This window comes from Quercus robur, chromosome 9 (genome assembly GCF_932294415.1).
Source record: "Quercus robur chromosome 9, dhQueRobu3.1, whole genome shotgun sequence".
In the NCBI taxonomy this organism is placed as follows: domain Eukaryota; kingdom Viridiplantae; phylum Streptophyta; class Magnoliopsida; order Fagales; family Fagaceae; genus Quercus; species Quercus robur.
The window spans coordinates 55,130,389-55,150,594 of NC_065542.1; the positions used below are offsets into that span (position 1 = coordinate 55,130,389).

Below are 20,206 nucleotides of genomic sequence, written 5' to 3' on the forward strand. Positions count from 1 at the left end.
ATTGATACTTATAAATAAAATAAAATAACTTGATATTGATGTATTAAAATACTAAAATAAGCCTCAAATAAGTAGTCTTGATCATTGTACTTGTAGTGTTCTGATGTGTGGCAGAGCACACATAAATAGTTATAATGTTATATTAATAAGGGATAATTACAGTAAACCCACCTGAGGTAAGGTCCGTTTGCGCTTTGCCTATCCGTGGTTTAAAACTTTACACTTTGCCCACCTAAACTTCAATCTGTTACCCATCTGTTACCCACCTCACCCCCAGCCGTTAGAAAAACACATTTTTAGAGAAAAACAAACATAATAAAAATAAAAAAGCTAGGGTTTTGATTCCTTAAGAACTTCTATAAGAACAAAGTACATGGAGCAAGGATGACTTGGATGCCGATATAAAGTCACGAGCATCCAATAAGAAAGGCCAGGCACAGGATTGAATGGAAGAGGGGCTTTGGAAGTTCTTGCAGCACTCCAAAACCTCTTGGGGCAGACCCAACTCGGCGAAGGACTTCAAAGGAGCATACTTACCCAATTTCACATTATGCCAGCTCACCACAACCAGACCATCTTTCACAGTTTCATCCTCTTCTTTTCCTTGGTGGGTTTTGCTTTCCTTGTCATCCTCTTTCGGTTTCTTATTCTTACTCTTCTTCTCTTTGGCTTCGATTTCTTCATGCTTTTGCTTGAGATTATTAGCTTCAAGTTCTTCGGCTTTGTCCTTGTTCCTTTGCTTATTCTTCTTCTTCTTCTTCTTTATCTTACTTTCTGGGTTTTGTGGGGGTTCTGAATCACTAGGAAGAACGCTGGTGGTGGTGGAGTCCTTGAGTTTTCGACCCATCAAAAAGCTAGGATTGCCCTGAGTTTAGAGTGAGAGAGAGGGCTCGGTGAGATTTATTGTGGGAGCTTGAAGGGTCGGCCATGGAGGTCCAATGGAGGCTCGGCCTGGGAAAGCTTCAGAGATTGGAGTGAGAGCTCGGGATTGGTGAGGGCTTGGTAAGGTTTTTTGGTGAGGAGGAGCTCGCCGCTGAGGTGGCGTCGATGATTAAGGAAAACGAGCTTTAAGGGTCAGCCATGGAGTTTCATTTGAGGCAGCTCAAATGAAACCCAACCATAGTAGCAAACCCAGCCCCAATTCCAACTTCAAACCCACTTTGAATCCCAGCCACAGTGGGGAGAGAAGCCAAGATCAGAGTGGGATTTGTGTGCTATTCCTCCATTTTGTTCTTATAGAAGTTCTTTAAGCAATCAAAACCCTAACTTTTTGATTTTTGTTATGTTTGTTTTTCCCTAAAAATGTGTTTTTCTAACGGCTGGGGGTGAGGTGGGTAACGGATGGGTAACGGATTGAAGTTCAGGTGGGCAAAGTGTAAAGTTTTAAACCACGGGTAGGCAAAGCGCAAACGGGCCTTACCTCAGGTGGGTTTACTGTAATTATCCCTATTAATAAAAAAGAAAAAAAAAAGAAAAGAGGTAGAGTTTGAATTTTTGAATGATGTTCACGTGAGTTGTAAGTGAATTGTCACTTATCAAGCACACAAAACAACAAAAAGTTAAAGATTAAAATAAAAGGAAACATAAAAGGCAGAATAAGGTGAAGAAACGTGTGTATAAGCCTCTGAGCAGACAAAGAAGAAGAAGAAGCAGCAACAGTAGAAGCTGAAGAGAAGATCGCCAAATGGGTTGCTACAGGCAACGTGGTGGCGACAACGTCACCGTGTTAATGACGACAGTGACCCAAGAGTAAGAGCAAGTTAGTAAGTTATTGAGAAAGGAGAGAGATTATTAGATCTAAAATTTTTTTGTTTGTTATTTCGATTCGGTATGAAGTTTTCGGCCGAAATCCGGTTTGCTTCCCGGTATGACCGGAACAACTCGGTATAGCCGGTATTTAAACCGGTACGAAACAAACACATTTCTATACCGTTTTAGGCGCCGGTGCGAAATATTCTGACCATACCGGCCGATACGGTACGAGATTAACATCCTTGCCATCAGCCCCCTGCCAAGGAAGCTAGAATAGGGAGAGGGCCCCAAAAGAAGTCCTCTACTGGGACTTCCAAGGAGCTCGGGGGAAATCAGCCCAAGAAACCTTCCATCTAGAGGCCCCTCTTCACCCTCAGCTCTGGAAACCCGGTGTTGGACGATGCTAACCTGGGGGATCCCCAAAAGGGAAGCTCAGGCTTGCTGGCCGAGTGCCTGGAGAAGGCTCTATGCCGACTAGAGGACATGGCCGAGCTACGGTCATTTAGGAAGTGTGAAGTGTTCCTAGCCTTAAAACAGGACTTAGCCAAGGTACGTGACCACTTTCCTTAGTTTACAAAATTAACTTGTAGAAGTTTAACCCAACATTTATGCTTTTTTTTTTTTTTTTTTAAAGGAGGGAAAGGCCGATCTTATTAAGAGGATGAACCACTTTCTTAATACAAATTGGTCTGAGGAGACCGCATTTACATAAGAATTATTACCATTCACTCTCTTATCTCTCAGTGTTCTTCTAGTTTCTTCTTTGTCTCTTAATCCTTCTCCCTCTCTGTGTGAACCTCATTTTTCTTATATACTCCTTTTATTACATCTTAACCATCCATCCTTACCTAACATCCCTCCTCTTATGACATTTGTCACTTCTTACATTTGAAGAAGGTGGCGGAAGGATTCTGTTTAGCTGTGACTTATACTATTCAGGTCACTTCCTCATAAATGCAGTTGATAAAACTGTTGCCCACCATTTAATACGAAGGTGACAGGTTACTCCAAACTAGAAATTTCCCCTATGGTCACTAATTCTCTCTCTCTCTCTCTCTCTCTTCAGACTCTTGCTCCCACTTACAATGCCACAGAGTACTTTGACTCATCTCTTCCTCTCCTCTAGCGCCTTTCCTCCTCTGGTCCGTGGACTGCGGCATCCTCACAGTTATATGGCAACTCTTCATATCCATCCTTGGTCCTCGGACACCCACAATTATTATTATTATTATTATACAAATAGTGGTTGGACAAACTAAAATTGAGAATTACATAGATAACAATTTAAATGAATATATATGATTGTATATAAACGTGGTAAAATTTTAATACATAATTAGTTATATTTATTTATAAACATATCTCATGTATATTCATGGAGTTATAAGCTAATTTCTATTAGGAAAAAAAAAACATTTTTTAAGGTGCTACATATATAAGTTTGTTGTTAGTTGTTTATTTGGGCAATTGTGCCGATTGACAAATATTTGACTTTTAATAAAACTAAAGGTTACAACAAAATCTCAAATTTGAAAGGAGGAAGTGGTGATTCAAATAAATATTTGAAACCTGACTTTCGAAAAGTTTAAATAAGAAGTTTGTTATCTTTTCAAAAATTTTAAAAACGTAGTTGCACAAGCTAACACAAGTTGTAGGTGTCGTGATTGAGTGCTCTCTTCAAGAAACAAGATTTTCTTTCTAATTTTATAGTAGTTTTCCTACAGTTGCTTCTAAAGAGTAAAGACTACTAAAATGATGTAATAAGTTATGGAGGATGGTATGGAGAAGACAACATAGCGTGTAAGTAAGTTAGAGAAAATGATGGCTCACACCCATCATGCTTTTTTCTTGGTTCTTAGCCAATCTTTGGGGGTTGTCATCCAAACTACGTACCCTTTTATATATAGCACATATTAGCTTCACCAAGACCAAGATCACCAAGACAAAGCTAAGCTGAAAAACTAGCTAGGGCAGTGAAGCCATGCAGTGCCTTAAAATGAGGTTTTCACTGCTTGATTTTTTATTGTTATTCCTACCTTGTTGGGTGCTTACAAGTGAAGGCAGTGACAATATAAGTTTTTATGAAAACTATGATGTTACATGGGGTTTTGATCATGTCTTTTCTTTATATCAAGGACACGATATTCAACTCTCTTTGGATATTTCTTCAGGTTATTCTCTCCCCTCTTGTTTCTTAATTTCCCCCTTTCATTTTAAAAGATCAAAAGATTATATATCCCCCTCAATTTATGATATACTTCTTTTACTTTTTCATTCCTCAATATATTATTATATTTTCATTTCGTAAAAAAAGTCTTATTACGTTTTGCCCATCTTGTATTTTGTTTCCCTATTTTTTTTTTTTTTTTTATATGCTATGTATCATTAATTCATTATTCATTAACATTCAAATTTTCAATATGAATAAACTTTAAGTCAACTAGATTAAAGATGGAAATCCTAAAGCTTTGCAAAAAGTTCGTTTTTTGGGAAATTCAAAATTTCAAAAAATGGAATAAAGAATCTTACCCTAGTTAGATCTCCTCTTATAGTTTTTGTTTTGTCAAGGATATTTACGGACGATTGGGTCCTTTTTAGCTCATCTCATATTGTCTCTTGTTATCGAATATAGAAATTGGTTCTAATGTTGATTACATTAAAAACTATTTGGTGTGCTGATCTAATAATAAAAAGTAATTATCATAAACCAGATGCCATAGATTTAGAGCCAACCATTTAAACAAATTATTATTGTTGTGAATTATAATATGGATTACTTAAAATTAAGAGTTGATAGAGCTACAAAACAAATCGCTTGTTTTGATTGGTTATGGTAGTCCTCCCTTTGGATTCTCCAAGTTCATATATGGATGTAAAACATGTTATATTTTATAATTAAACAATATAAAATATAATTGCTGAATATGTTTTGATCGCTTTCACAGTTTCAGAGTATTCATCATCAAAGGTTTAAAATTATTGTGAAAGTGAAAAATAATATTACTAATAAATTTTTACTATATCATAAATAACATATAGATACTAAAACATGTTATAGAGGAAAAGTTTTTAAGTTTGAGCCGAGTTTTCAAAGTAATGAAGGATTCCACATCAAGCACAAACTAGCTATTCCACATGGAATCATATATCTTTCTGGGAAAATTCAATCTGATATTCAATCAAATTTATTTACTAAACGAAATTTTCATGAGATTTGCAGAGTTTTTACATCAGTGATGCAAAAATGGTGGCTCTTAATTCTCTTTATGTTATAATCTTTTATATCTTGCAGGGGCTGGCTTCGCATCAAAGCTAGGCTATGCTTCTGGGTTTTTTCATTTGAGGATGAAGCTACCAGACAAGGATTCTGCTGGAGTAGTTACTACATTCTATGTGAATTCCAAGCCCCTTCTTTTTCATTGTTACATTTAGAGATTTTATGTTTCACTTTTAGTGTTCCATTTTATATTCCATTAATCGCATTATATCGCATGCTCCTCTTTTCTCTTTTTTTTCTTTTTTAAGTTGTCAAAATTTTATATATACACACACACGCACACTTAAGATATTACCATACAATGTTGGAGTGGAACACTAAAATTAGGATAGAAAAATTTTATTCATTATGTAATGTTCATGTGCATGTGTCTATATATAATTAATTTTTATTTCCTTTTTTTTTTGCTGAATAATTTTTATTTTCTTAATATCCACAAAATGGAAGAGACTGATTCAAGGTGATATGCATATATGCAGCTAAGTTCACATGGTAATAATCATGATGAGCTGGATTTTGAGTTCTTGGGCAATAGGGAAGGGAAGCCATACACATTACAAACAAATGTCTTTGCAAATGGTCTTGGAAACAGGGAGCAAAGAATTCTTCTTTGGTTTGACCCCACAGTAGATTTTCACACTTACAAAATTCTTTGGAACGAACATCAAATCGTGTAGGAACAAAATGAATAAAATAATAGTATAAATACAAATAAATTACACAATTTTTTTGCAACATTTGAGGTGTCAGATTGTAATTAATGCAACTTTTTATGGTTTTAAAAACCAGATCAAGGCAAAAACCATTTTTGCCTCTAGTTCCTAGTTCAATCTGGTTTTTGACCGGTTTTGGCAGATTTTTGACCGGTTTTCACTGATTTTGAAGGTTTTTACTAGATCGAACTGGTACTCGATTCCCAATTAAACCGGTAAGTTTAGTCCAGTTTTTAAAATCATGCAACTTTCACACATAAATTTTTTTATTATTCACCAATCACAATCTGCCACCTCAGCTGTCAAAAATAAAAGTTATGATATTTGTTGTGGATCCATACCATTCTCTCTCTCTCTTCTCTCTGGCATAGCTAATATGATGCTTTTCAACCTTGGGTATAATTACAGATTTTATGTGGACAATGTCCCCATCAGAGTGTTTAAAAACAACAAAAACATTGGCGTTGACTACCCATTACAGCCAATGCACATAGAAGCCAGCTTGTGGGATGGAGATAGTTGGGCAACTGATGGAGGCCAGACAAAAATTAATTGGACTTATGCACCATTCAATGCACACTTCCAAGGATTTGGCATTGCTGGCTGCCCAATTCAGAACTCAGATATTCAACAATGTTATTCTTCCAAGTATTGGTGGAATTTGGAAAAGTATTGGAAATTGGATCATAGACAACAAAGAGAGTATGAGAATGTGAGAAAGAAGTACATGAACTATGACTATTGTTCTGATAGGCCTAGGTACCCTACACCACCACCAGAGTGCTTTAATTGATAAGGTAAGGAGCACAAGAATGAAAGATAATGAAGTTAATAAAATACAGGGTGAGCTTCCAGGAGATCCAATGAGACTGACACCAAAATTATGAGAAACTTGGATCAATTTCTCACTTTGTTCTTTAAGAATACATTCCTACATTTACAAGTTGTTAAAAATATGTGCGATATTGGTTTTATGTGTATTAATGTGTAATGGTTCTAGAGGCCCAATAATATTGTGTATTTTTTTATATAATATTCAAAATATTATTACAGCAAGTTTGATCTTGGCCGAGTTTATGTAGCAAACACAAATTCCAAAAACACGCTGTAATGGCAGAAATAACACTAATCTATAAACAAAAACAAAAAAAAAAAACCTCCTTATCTTAAGATCTCCTCTCTCAGTCAAGTATCTTCCACAAACCAGCACACCAAATGCTTATACAGAATTCGATAACCAAAACCCAACAAGAAGTCTAATATCTTGCTAATGTCAAATGTGTTGCCACATGCCACCATAAACTTCAATGGGGCTCTTTCCATACAGATAATTGGGCTGGAGTTGGAGTGGTCATACGCAGTGCATCTGGATTGGTTATGGCCTCACTATCTCAACAGATTCCTCTACCTCATACTGTCCATGAAGTTGAAGCGCCGGCAGCTAGACAAGCTTTGCAATTTGCTCTTTTTTTGACCAAAGACGATAAAATTTTGCTCTTGAACTAGGAGTTTTTGGAGGGAGACTGAGATACTCACCATTGGCCTTCGAAGTACTTGTAACTGCCTGGAACAATTTGGTCATATTACGAAGGATGTGCAATACCTTGCCTCTTTTTACTCAAATTTTAATATTTTTCGTGTACGTAAACATTGTAATTCTATTGGTGATGTGCAATACCTTGCCTTTTTCTTACTCAGCTTTTAACTTTTTCATGTAACTCTAGTGTAGGCATTGTAACTCTATTGGTTATTCACTTGCAAGACGAGCAATTTTGTTTCACTAATTATTAGTCTGGATAGAACATATTCCACTAGATGTTAAAGCTATATTTTAGACTGATTTAAAGAGTCCCCCTTAATAAATTTTAAAAAAAAAAAAAAAAAAAAAACCCACATTTACCCATCTCTCCTTTTTGGTTCAACTTATACGTGAAATTTGCCAACTTTCTCACAAATTCACTCCACATTATGCCCAATCTATCATCCATCAAATTTGGTCACCTTCAAGGCATCTTGGAAGGACCAACCTAGTCAACCGGTCAAAGTTACAAGCTTTATATTCCAAACACAAAGAATCATCAAACTTCTGCTTTGAGTTTTACAGGGAGAGTTAAAATATATATTTGTGATATTAGGTTTATGTGTATTAATATTAGAGTATATTTAAAGTTCTATTTCACAATTTACCCTACATTCCATCTTCTATCTTAACATACAACCTATTAATTAAAATAATATAAACACCCATTAAAAAATATAAACCAACCACCCAAAAACCCAAAAAAACTAGCAATTGCTACCACCGCCACCCACAACCCACAAATGCACATAAACTAATCTTAAAGGCCCACACCACCATCACAAGACCCACCAAAATACACAACGCACACCACCACCACCGTACCAGCACATGACCCACCAACAATCCACAACCCACAATGCTTCCATTATATGACCCATACAACCATTGTCACACCATTGCATGATCAGAGAGAGAGAAGTGAGAGAGACAAGACACAGAGAGAAGGCTGAAAAAGGGAGACAATAAGTCACAAAGAGAGAGAGAGAGAGAGAGAGAGAGAGAGAGTAAAATACAATTAAAAAAAATTGCAACTTTCTATGATAAACTCTAAGCATTTACTATAGCATGATGCTAAATTTTTCCAAGTATAAGAAACCGGATGTAGCCGAGATTTTGCATCAGGTGTTCTAGAATAGCAATTTTAGTGTTTTAGACACCCTAAATCTAATGATAAGCTCATGTAGGACTTACCTTAACTCCTATAAACCTTATATATACAATACTCAAATTCATTGTAATACATGGACTTGCCTTTTGAGTTTTATTTTCCTTTTTCATAGGTAAACAAAAAGGAAATGCTAAAAGTCCTATTAATTTTATTACAATAGCTTAACAAACTTACATTGAAATGACGTGAAATTCAAAATTCCTAGTATCATTCACATGGTAAAAAATTGTCAATCTTGCTAGAGGAAATTTTTTCATCTTTTGTACAAGCTAAACACATAAAAATATTTTTGGATGTTCTCAGGAATGCAATAAAACATCAAAAAATAATTAATACGAAGCCTAAATAATCAATTGAGGCTAAAACCCAAATTATACGCTTTAAGTTTGGATGAATTATACTTTTTTGTTCCTAATACTTTTTACTTATCATTTTAGTTCTTAAGCTTTAAATTTCTCAATCAAGTTAGTTATTCTGTCTATTATTGTTTATAAAATTAACATTGTTTCATATGTTTAAAAAATGTTGTGAAAATATCATTTTAGGATTACTGTCAATTTGTTTCGAACATTTTGTTAGCTTGGTACTTATTATTTTCTACATGCAATGAATTTCCTTTAATGAGTTGATTGTAGAAACCAAATTCACTATAAATTAAAAATAAAAGAAACTAAATTGGCAACTATCAAATTGTAAATGACCAAATTGAAAGTAACCTTAACATGTAGAGATCAAAATGATATTTTCAAAAAAAAAAGAAGAAGATTTTTTAATTTTCTATAATTACTTAACAAAACATTATAGACGGAAATGGACTGAAAAACCAATTTGATAAATAAATAAATAAATTGGAGAAGAATTTGATAAAATTTGAAGTTTAATTGTTTAAGGGTTAAAATGATAAAAGTTAAACTTTAATTAAATAAATAAAAAATTGACAATTCCCCCAAAAGGCCAAAACATAAAAACGGCGTAGTTTGAATTTTGGTTCACTCAACATTTTTCTTTGAAGAAAAGGTGAAAAACAAACCGATGCTACAGCTTGAAAGTTGAAACTCACACAATCTCTCTTCCTTTCTTCAACTCTCTCTCTCTCTCTCTCATGGCGGACTCTCTATAGCTTCACACACCTTCCAAAGTCCTCGCTCAATGGCCCACCTTCCAAGACGGACTCACTCAATCCTTCTCATACTCTCCTTCCAAATCTGCTTCTCCACAATCTTCGCCGTCTTCGGATCGGTTTTTTTCCAAGAAGAATTCTCGGAAGAGTTGCTTTTGAAACCACTGCCCGATCGGAAAGTATTGGCGCACTTCCACTTCGAAACCACAGCTCCTCCGCTCTCCACCTCCTATGGCCGCCACCACCACCTCTTTCCCAAAGCCATTGCTCAACTTGTATGTTATTATTCCATTTCCTTTACCTCTGTTTTCTTTTTCTTTTTTTTATAATGAGAAACTGAGAAATTTTGTTGGATCTTGTAGTTTTGGTCATCTGGGTCTTTTGCTTTTCGCTTTATTTGTTAATTCCAAGTTGGGTTTTTTGAGTATTTGATATTGTACCCAAAAAGCAAAAATATTGATATCTGTGAGTAGCAGTGCTAAATTGGAAGAGAAAAAAAATGGGTATCTGTTTTTATTTTGTAATTTTTTTGGGGGTGTATCAAACTCACAACAACCTGCCCCTTTAGAAGCTGAATTGGATAAGTAATACCCATTTTGGATATAGGGACTAGGGAGGGACAACTTACTTTTGTGCTATGTGACTAATGTTCTACGCTTAACTACAAGTCTTGTCTTGTTCAATTACATATCCTGGAAATTGTGACCATTTGCTGTTTTGAAATTCTTCTTTACATTTTTAACTTATTCTCAAGTGAAGACCTTCAATGCAATGGGGTTGCAATTCATTATGTTCTTGCCTTTTTTAATGAAAACACACCCCTCCCTTTCTGGTACCTTTGATTGGCAAACAAAGACAAGGTAATACTAATCAATAAGTCTAGGGACACAATATTTTTCAAAACTACTTATATGGCACGTTGTGATTGGTGTACTCCAGTGGGAGTGATGTTGATTTAATCACAACAGGCCAAGCCATAAAAGTTGTGAGAAAATTTTGTGTTCCTAAGATTACTTAATACTAATTGCTGCCTTAGGTTTCTCTTTTGTTTTTCTTTGCCCCCAAAGAACAGTCTCAACCTAAAATTAAGGTGAATTTTTGTAATATGTTGAATATTCTAAATAACTCCTGAAATAGTATTGCTTGGGCAGGTTCAGAAATTTCACGTTAAGGAAATGGAATTGTCTTTCACACAAGGCCGATGGAACTATGATCGCTGGGGTGGATTTGACCCCATCTCAAGCAGCAATGCAAAGCCTCCTGGAGTAGAGTTGTGGGCTGTCTTTGATGTCCCTAAGGATCAGGTTGATGCTTCCTGGAAGAATTTAACCCATACTCTTTCAGGTCTTTTTTGTGCTTCCATAAACTTCCTAGAGTCTTCTACAACTTATTCTGCTCATGAATGGGGCTTTCACCCATCTTCAGGTGGTCTGAGGTATGGTACATTACCCCGTGAGGCTGTTTGCACCGAGAACCTAACTCCCTGGTTGAAGCTACTTCCATGTCGAGACAAAGCTGGGCTTTCTGCCTTATTGGACAGACCTTCCATATATAGAGGATTTTATCATTCTCAACGGTTGCACTTGACCTCATCTGAATTTCATTCAAGCGGCGTGGAATCAGGAATTGTACTAGAACAAGCTCTTACAGTTGTTCTTCAGCCTAATAGTCACAAAACGAGTAAAACTTTTTCGAGTGAGACAAAATTGCAACCAAGCTGGTCTTTGAGTTCAATTTTTGGTAGGAAAGTCACAGGAAGATGCGTTCTCGCAAAGACTAGTAATGTTTACCTTCAACTTGAGAGAGGCTTAGTCACTGAGCTTGAGAATCTGCAGAAGGACAACACGATAACTGGGCCTGATCATGTAGGCTCTGGAGGGTTGAAGGATAACCCTGGTTTTGAATTGTCTGTTAGGCCGGACAAGATGTTTAAAGAAGTAAATAGCTTGCATAGGAAGAGCTCATCTGTTCTTTATGAATATTCAATTGAGAGGTACAGTGTCTTTGAGCCATTTGATTTGGGCCTTACATGGAAGTTTCCTGTAGTTTGGTCATGTCCACGAGCACCATTACACTCTAGTAGGTTCTTAATGGGTAGTGGGAATCAAAGGGGCACTATTGCTATATCTTTTATATCCACAGATTTGGAGGAGGGGTTCCTGAGTGCTAATATTGGTGAAGAAAGTTGTAAGTTGCAAGCCGACATTTTTCAAGTTGTGCCTTGGTATATTAAGGTCTATTATCATACTCTACGGGTTTTTGTTGATGGGCAACCTGAGGCTATCACTAATGTTGTAGAAAAGATGCATGTTTCACCTTCTGAAGACAAGGTATCGCCTGGGGTGATGGAGCTGGTCCTAAAATTTCCTTGTGCTGTGAAATCAGCAGCTTTAACTTTAGAGTTTGACAAGGTATGAATCATATGATTTAGCTATACTTCACTTTTTTTTTCTTTTTTTTTTTTGGGATTTCATTTATTTGATAAAAAACTTCTTCTGAATCTAAGCTCTGGTTTTGTCTGATTGAATCACTGATCTTCTTTGATCAGATGCACAACACCATTTTCTAAGGTTTCATAAATGAATAACTTTGTATCTTAGAGTGAAACACTGCCAATTATGTCATGTGTTGCATAGGATGTCAATATAGTGACTCTAATAGTGAATCCTGCTAATTCATTGAAATGACTTCGTAGCTTAAAAATGGACAAAGTTGATGATGTTATTTATAAATATAGGTTGTCAAATTCACTAGTTTGAACTTTCATCAACCACCTAGGGCTGTAAATGAACCGACCTGTTTACTAACAGCTCTGGCTCAGCTTGAAAAAAATGTTACTTTATTTGGCGAATGAGCTATGCTTAAGCCTAAGTTTAAGCTCGGCTATTAAACAAGCCATCCTCACACGTAATAATGTGTTTGTGAACAAGCTTGTGAGTTTGAGGCTTGATTTAAGTATATATGATATATATTTATATTTATACATGTATACGTGGGAGTTTTGTGCATTGTGTACAACCTTTATAATGAATACATGTATAAAATAATTTCCACTATAATTTAGTTATTAATTATCATCATAGATTTGTGAATGGGTAAAATAATTATAGTTGTAGTAAAATAATTATAGTTGTAGTGTTTACTCAATATGAAAAAAAATGAGTTAATCAAGTAGCTCCTAAACAAGCTTGAGCTTGTTCGACAATAAAATGAACCGAGCTTGAACATATAATATAGTTTGGTGATTAGCTCAAAGTTAGCTCATGTTTGAAGTAAAACTAAATGAACAATCCTGAAATTTTAAATTCTTTGCTCAGCTCGTTTACACTCCCACCTCCCCAAAAAAGTAAATTAAATATTCTGTTGTGGATATCTGACATCATTAACAATATTCAAACATATCTGACTGTAAATTTTACTCAACTCATTTGAATATTGGACCGATATCAACAGTGCATTCAAACTGCAATATCTGTTTAGTATACTTGAGAGGGCTATGTTTAAAGAAATCGATCATTTTGAAATTTAACAGGTGATATTTTTTTTACTTATTCAATCTCATTGCCATACAAAAGCAGTCTCTCATTTCATGTGTTATAATGACTAGGACTTATCTTCCATACTTGGTCCTTTTTTAATGCTTCAATTAGTTTAACTGGAATTTGTGTTTATTTACTTAAAACTTGATGAAAATTTGCATCATCTTGTCTTAGAAGTTCTAAGTTTGGCATTGTATATGGACTTAACAATTTTTCCAAATTTGAGGGGCCTAAATAATGTTTAACTTGTCAAAGTAATGATCATACATTAATTATGTATATATAGAAAAGTATATTATAGATATAAAAAGGCAAGCATATGCTGGTTTTGATGAAGGTGAAGATGATAATATTTAGGAACACTATGCTGGCCTTTCAACAAAATTGAAAAGGAAACCCATGTAGTTCACTTTGAATGCACCTTCTTTTCTTAAGTTCTATTTATTTTTAGAAATGTTCCTATCTTCATGAAGCATTGCTTTCTTCTGCAATTTGGGCCACTTAGATTGGGGGACCTTATTGCCTCAATGTTACTTTGAGCCTATTTATTAGACGGGACCTTAGTGAGCTACCTAACTATAATTCTTACTTTATGTTACTCTATGCCAAAGTTATCTATCAAGGTGCAGCCTAGTGGTTGGAGGCTTGGGATGAGCAGTAAACCCAAATATCCTGAGTTCAATCCCTACTAGGAGTTCCCTTGAATCACCTGATACATATGGGGTTGTTTATATGTAGTTTACTCCCCAGGGTTGGGTCCAAAAGGCCAAAAAACAAAAAAAGAGGAAGGAGAGAGAGAGAGATTACTCTATGCCAAAGTTGAGTGTGCATTTAGCTCCTCATTATAATTTGTTGATATTCTTGCTTACTTCTTTATTATGTCTGAATAGGGATTTTTGCACATCGATGAATATCCTCCAGATGCTAATCAGGGGTTTGACATTCCGTCAGCTGTAATAATCTTTCCAAATTTCCAGACAAGGATGCATTATCTTGAAGATAACTCTTCAAACAAGTCACCCATGTTGTCTAAATTTCAGGTACTATCTACTGCTTGCATGCCATCAGTTCATCAGTTGTATTTATGCTTTAAATTTTGCCTATTCATCTGATCTATTATCTGAGTCTGGTGCAGGAAAAGAGCCCAGTTCTGTCTTACACAGAAGTATTACTTGTACCATTGACAACTCCTGATTTTAGTATGCCTTACAATGTCATCACAATTACATGCACGGTGTTTGCATTATATTTTGGATCTTTGCTCAATGTACTTCGAAGACGTGTTGGCGAAGAGGAAAGAATTCTGAAAAACAGTGGTAAGTCTCTCTCGGTTTATTTATTATTATTATTATTTTTGGGGAAGAAAAGGCAATCTCAAGGCCTGAGAAGGGTCTATCGGTTTAAATCATTGACTCATTTGTGATCTTACAAGTTTGTAGAATAATTAGTAAGCAACACAGTACTACCCTCACCTAGGGTGCCTCGACAGTAAGGGAGAGTGTAAACTTGGTTCGATTCCTAGTTGAGGCATTTCACGATTTACCCGATGCCTGCTTACTGGGGTGTGCAGGCATCCAGGGTTTGCCCCTCAAGGGTGGTCCTACTGGCCCATACCTTCAGGGCGATTCCTCGTCATCAAAAAAAAAAGAGGGAGCTGGCTTGCTGTCCATGTGTCTTTGATATATATCCTGCAATTTAGCTGGCTTGCTGTTTCCCTGCTTCTAATGTTTGCCTTTTGTTATCCTGCTTGCAGCTTCCAAGAAAGCTGGTCGGCTTCCTCAGCTGCTATCCCAGTTGTCTGCCAAGCTTAGAGGAAAGGAATGGGAACCCCCTCAGTCTCCCTCAACTTCATCATCCTTCATCAGTTCAAAACTTATACTAAAAGTCTTAATAGTGGCTGGTGTGGCTGTTTTTTGGCAATACTACTCTGAATGACATTAGCAAGCCAACTAGATATTTCAATGTACACTATGTGCCAATGAGTATGTACAATATGAGCCTCTAACCCAAAACTAACACCCTAGTTTTATGAGTAGGGTACACACTTTGCTAAGAATCATCTTAAATGAATCGACTTATTTACTGACTTTTTTAAATATTAATTACCTTCATCCTTCATTTCCTGGTTAATCACTATTCGACAGTTTTGAGTTTGCAACAGGAAACTAGGCGAGGCCAATCAAACTTGCCTATGCTGTACTTTTCTTCTTTCCTGCATTCTTATTTGCACTATCAGATTCAAAATTTATTATACAGAAATTCCCTTTCTTTTTGTCTTTTCCCTTATTCTTCCCTCTCAGGACATCCAAGTGTTCTTTTTGAAAACAGAAGGCAGTCTCAGCCCTCCACAAACTACAACTAAAATCGGAACCATGCTTTAGATTCCTTTAAGCCCCAGAAAACTTACAAGTCTATTGCGTGAGGTGTCAGAAATATCCGCCCAAGTGGTTACTTTGGCTTGAACGTTTTATAAGCTGCACAACTTGGTTCAGTGTGAAATTGATTACCCTACTACTTGATACGCTTCTCCATCCATACTCATTAATGTGTGACTCTACCAAGTTTTGCACTAAAACATAGATTTTGCCTTTACATGTATGTTTATCCTACAATTATCTTATACATCCGACATGAATCCTTACTCTCATGGTTTTAGTCCCACAATTGTATGTGACTCATGCTGGGGGAACACAGATTATTTTTACACGACAAGTTGTAATGACTCTTCAAGCTGCCTGTCTTATTTCAATCGAGTTTGTTCTGAATTGCTAGCCAACTTATAAAGCCAAGTTTAGGTATGGTTATTGATTGCCAAATAATTTCATATACAGTACAAATGGTAATCACCAAGATCAAGTTGTCCAAACAATTTTTACCTAATTGAACTGATTTCAACATCCACGGCTGAACTCATGGAGTCTCAAGCAGAAAAGACATTAAAATATGAATATTATTTTCGTAAGTAGAGTCACACCATAGATGTTTCTGTTTGTGTAACGTGAAAAAAGAAAAAAAAAGAAAATATACTCTAACACAAAGCAACTCAACCCAGTATAGGAATTTATTTATTGCAAGTGACCAAAGGAAATAACCCATAAACTGGAATCCCAAGATGATTTCATGTGTGCAAAGAGAATGAAAATCAAATCATGTTCTAAACTGCTGAAAATCAATTGTTGGTAGATCACAAACATTTATTTGTAACAATGGCCATTAAATTACAAGACCTTTCAAGCAATATATATGTAGCAAAAGCCTTATATTTGTATCAAAGGCAATTAAATTACAAGATTTTACAAACTTACAACGCTCATATCCTCATCTAAAACCATTTACAAGTTGACAATCTATCAGGAGACAAGAAGTAAAGAAAAAAGAAACTTATAAGGGGGTGAAACCATGGAAGAGAACAAAAGAGAAAGAAACAAAAAGAAGCTTCATGTCATCCTCTTGCAAGGAGAAGCTTCAATTGTCTCATCTCCTCGCATCCGCTTCAAATTCTTACTCATATAACTGCATGTAAATTGGGTGTGTACAAAGGTTTTTGGGAGGTCATTTCCTCTTCCTTGAATATCTGCAAAATGGCCCAAACAGTATCATTTACAATTTGTTATTTTGCATGGTAAACAAAACACAAAACAAATCTTTTGTATCTGGGGAAGGGGGCAATTGGTTGGACATTTAGAAAGATAATGGTCATTAAATTGTTAGTCAGGTCAGATATTATGAGGATAGGCCATTTAGTTAAACCCAAGCTCTGTTAAAAAAAAACAAGAAATTCCAACATGAGCCAAATTAAGCAAAGGTGAGATCATGTGGGTAGCCATTGAGATTCAAGGGAGAGATAATGCTTTCATCTAAGCAGAAATATTTAACACAAATCCAACAGGGACCACCTGGCTTCCATGTCTATGGAGGAAAGGAGAAATATTACATGTAGTTGATGACTTCATGCAAGAGTAACAAACAGTATAAAACTAATATATACAGATGAAATTTAAGTCACATGTCTAGTCAATGTACCTGACTCAGTTTCATTTATCTTTAACTTCTTGAGTAGGCTTACATCTTCCAACATCTGCTTTCTCTTGGAGCTCAGGCCAAGGAGAGCTTCGCCTCCTGAAAGAGCCAACCACAGGTTTGTTAGTGTTGAGTGTCGACATAGCAAAAATAGTTTCAGAAAGCATATTTTCTAAGCCACAATGTTATGCCAATCTTTCATTATCAAGTACATTCCAAATTGACATATGACTTGAAGACATTTCTTATTATCGTCCTTAATTATCACAACCTGTAAAACAAGCACACAAATTCCTTTTATTGTTTTCTTTAAATATATGTCTCTTCACTGCACATGACAAAAATTCCCACAGTTGCAACATCAATTCCAAATATGGTACAGTATGGCTAAAGTTAAAAAATGACCATGTTATGAAAGCAGATTAGGAAATTCTCATTTCCAAAACATTATTAATTTATCACAATGACATCTGAATGTTTACCTGTGTCCCTTTCCTTCAACCTTTTATTCTTCACCAAGTTGAAATCTTCAGCTTGTGGCCTTGTACTATCACCATCAACTTTATCTGCTGCTACATAGTAACTTCCATTAACAGCATCTTGAGGGTCACACACCCCTGGAAAAACCATAAGCATATCTTAATGAAAGAACTGAGTGATCTAATCACATTCGGGATAGACTGTGTACAACATTGTATAGCACTGTGCACACCATTGGACAACATCATTCAACTTTTTGGATAAATTACTGAAACCATTTGTGACCCAATCCATCTTGCAACAGTGTTACAACATTATATTACAAATTAATATCACAAACAACTCAACCCTTCCCAGATAGTCTCACCATGAAAGTTTGAAGTGACTGCTTTTACTCCCTAAAAATATAAAATGGAATTGATTTTAGTCTTTGACAAACTTTTTAGTCGCCTATGTGTCTAACAGAGCAATAATGTGTCAGTTTTTAGTTTTGTCCAAGTCATATAAGAGACTAAAAGAAGACGTTCTAAAGTTTAGGGACCTTAAAAATCTCAAAAAAAAAAAAAAAAGAGTTTTACTTCACTTTTTCACATTTTTTTGAAGAAACCCAACAGAGCATAATGCAACCATTATCTTTATTTCCAATAAAATTTAAATAAACATATAACATTAACTATATATTCCAAGTCCAACCTACAGGTTAAAAGAAAAGCTAAGCAAATAAATAAAGTACAAAATTTAGTTACAAAATTGGTTATAACCTAAGGTTAAAGTCTTAATAAAATAAACATTACTACATATTTTAAAATTTTAATCGTTGAATTGCATATCATTTATACTCTTAATACACATGATAAATTTTATATCAATCGAATATTATTTACTATATATAAGCATAAGACTATATATAAGCATATCTTATGCATATAAAGGAAGATATATTTTAATAGTAGGTTTGTCAAAATTTACCTAAAAAGATTGAGCAAGGTTAGATTACAATCACTCAATTTGTAACTAAACTTTGTATATAAATAAATACAAGTTTTTCTTTCATTCTTCCATATACTCTGAGAAACCCTTTAAAAGTAAAGAGAAAAGAAAAGAGCAACTTACTCTTAGAGCCAAGTTTGGTAAGCTTGCCATCAACAATAAGAGCGTCTTGGTGATTTTTCCCAGTGGAGAAGCCTCTGGCAGAGAAGAAAGAAATAAGGGAGTTCCAGGTGACTGAGGAGGCTATGAAATCAACCCCTCTACTAATGAAGTGACCATTGAGCTTGAGAGTTGATGGGTCGAGCCCAAAGGTCCGAGCTATGGAGCCCAGGTCGAGTCTCTGCTCGTCCCACACCACCAACCATACCGCCTTTGATACTAAGGGACAGAACAGCTTGATGCTTCTCTGTTTATTGCTCATTCCTCCCTCTCTCTCTCTCTCTCTCTCTCTCTCTGTGTTTGTCTGTCGAGACTCTGCGGCAGTTGTCTGACGATATCGGTTGACAGTGTTTACTGTGCTATGGTTCTAACGGCTTCTGGAATTGTCTCTCTCTACTCTCTAGAACTTGTTACTACTTATATTATTATTATTAATTTTTTTATTATAAAAAAAAACAAAATAACTAGGCGGAATCAGAGTTTTATTAGGAAGGTTAAAAGCAAAACTAATTTTAGCATTTTAATTTATATTATTTACAATTTATAATCTACGGTATAATATTTTGTCATATAAGTTTTTTAAAACTTCACAATTTTACACATTATTATTTTAATACATATTTTTAAATTTGATTTTATAGTTAAATTCTTCATTAAATTCTCAAAAAATATAAATAAAAATATTTAGTGCATCTCGCCATTTTAGCCGTATAGTGAATGTTGCAATTAAATAAACAAATTAAATGTCTTATTTAAGAAAGTTTTTGATATTTTTTGCCTTAAATTTAGTTGTAGCAATTTGGTATTAAACTAGTTAGTACTTGTGTCTTGGTCGGTTGATACAGAGCAATCCTTATAAATGTAGAATAGATAATCTGACATGGATGTTTTTAAAAAGTGGTTGTGTAAAATAGAAAAAATAGGTTCTTAAGTTAAAATAGATATAAATTTTTGCACAAACTAATGCGAGTATGCTCATCCAAACCTCAAAATCACTCACGTTAGTTAAGTAAAAAATGTGTAAATTTACAAAATTGCTATAGTAATCGTATAAATTTATACTGATACATTCATTTTATATTTAGTTTTTTTTTTTACGTATTTCAATGAAGAAAGAGAGTGAATGATAGTTGTTGTATGTGAAAAAAGAAAAATAATTATAAAAAAAATGAATATTTCAATGAAATAAAGTTTAGAATAGATTATTTTTAAGTAAAATTTTTTGAAAAGTAGTTACTATATAAAATTATACTAAAATAAAAATAGAAATTTTGATCGGGTTAAAGCGAAATAATCTACAATATGTAAAATAAATCCATTCTTGAGAGAGAGAGAGAGGGGGTCTGCAGGCCCCGTGGGCCATCTAGGTCCTTTAAGAATCAGTTTTTGATAGGTAGTAGGTACTA

At 35.0% G+C, this 20,206-nt stretch overlaps 4 protein-coding genes across 5 annotated transcripts; 2 read left to right on the forward strand and 2 right to left on the reverse strand.

The window, feature by feature from the left end:
- Positions 1-346: 346 nt before the first annotated feature.
- Positions 347-847, reverse strand: LOC126701234 (DEAD-box ATP-dependent RNA helicase 5-like). The gene has a single exon (XM_050399339.1). The coding sequence runs from the start codon at positions 845-847 to the stop codon at positions 347-349; it is 501 nt and encodes a 166-aa protein (XP_050255296.1).
- Positions 848-3,674: 2,827 nt separating this feature from the next.
- LOC126699155 (xyloglucan endotransglucosylase/hydrolase protein 2-like) lies at positions 3,675-6,832 on the forward strand. The gene is made up of 4 exons (XM_050396809.1): positions 3,675-3,923; positions 5,045-5,145; positions 5,509-5,702; positions 6,151-6,832. The coding sequence occupies exons 1-4, from the start codon at positions 3,734-3,736 to the stop codon at positions 6,533-6,535; spliced, it is 870 nt and encodes a 289-aa protein (XP_050252766.1). The 5' UTR covers positions 3,675-3,733; the 3' UTR covers positions 6,536-6,832.
- Positions 6,833-9,516: 2,684 nt separating this feature from the next.
- On the forward strand, positions 9,517-15,269 carry LOC126699156 (uncharacterized). 2 transcript variants are annotated; one of them, XM_050396810.1, is made up of 5 exons: positions 9,517-9,887; positions 10,764-12,023; positions 14,042-14,191; positions 14,287-14,467; positions 14,905-15,269. In XM_050396810.1, exons 1-5 carry the CDS (start codon positions 9,642-9,644, stop codon positions 15,084-15,086), a joined length of 2,019 nt encoding a protein of 672 aa, XP_050252767.1. In that variant the 5' UTR covers positions 9,517-9,641; the 3' UTR covers positions 15,087-15,269. The 2 variants fall into 2 exon arrangements, with proteins under 2 accessions (XP_050252767.1, XP_050252768.1); XM_050396811.1 differs by having other exon boundaries at positions 9,563-9,887; positions 10,750-12,023.
- A 1,018-nt stretch (positions 15,270-16,287) lies between these two features.
- LOC126699158 (uncharacterized) lies at positions 16,288-19,194 on the reverse strand. Its single transcript, XM_050396812.1, has 4 exons — positions 18,765-19,194; positions 17,654-17,788; positions 17,175-17,270; positions 16,288-16,725 (listed from the first exon to the last, which is right to left on the reverse strand). Exons 1-4 carry the CDS (start codon positions 19,060-19,062, stop codon positions 16,589-16,591), a joined length of 666 nt encoding a protein of 221 aa, XP_050252769.1. The 5' UTR covers positions 19,063-19,194; the 3' UTR covers positions 16,288-16,588.
- Between the last annotated feature and the right edge of the window lie 1,012 nt (positions 19,195-20,206).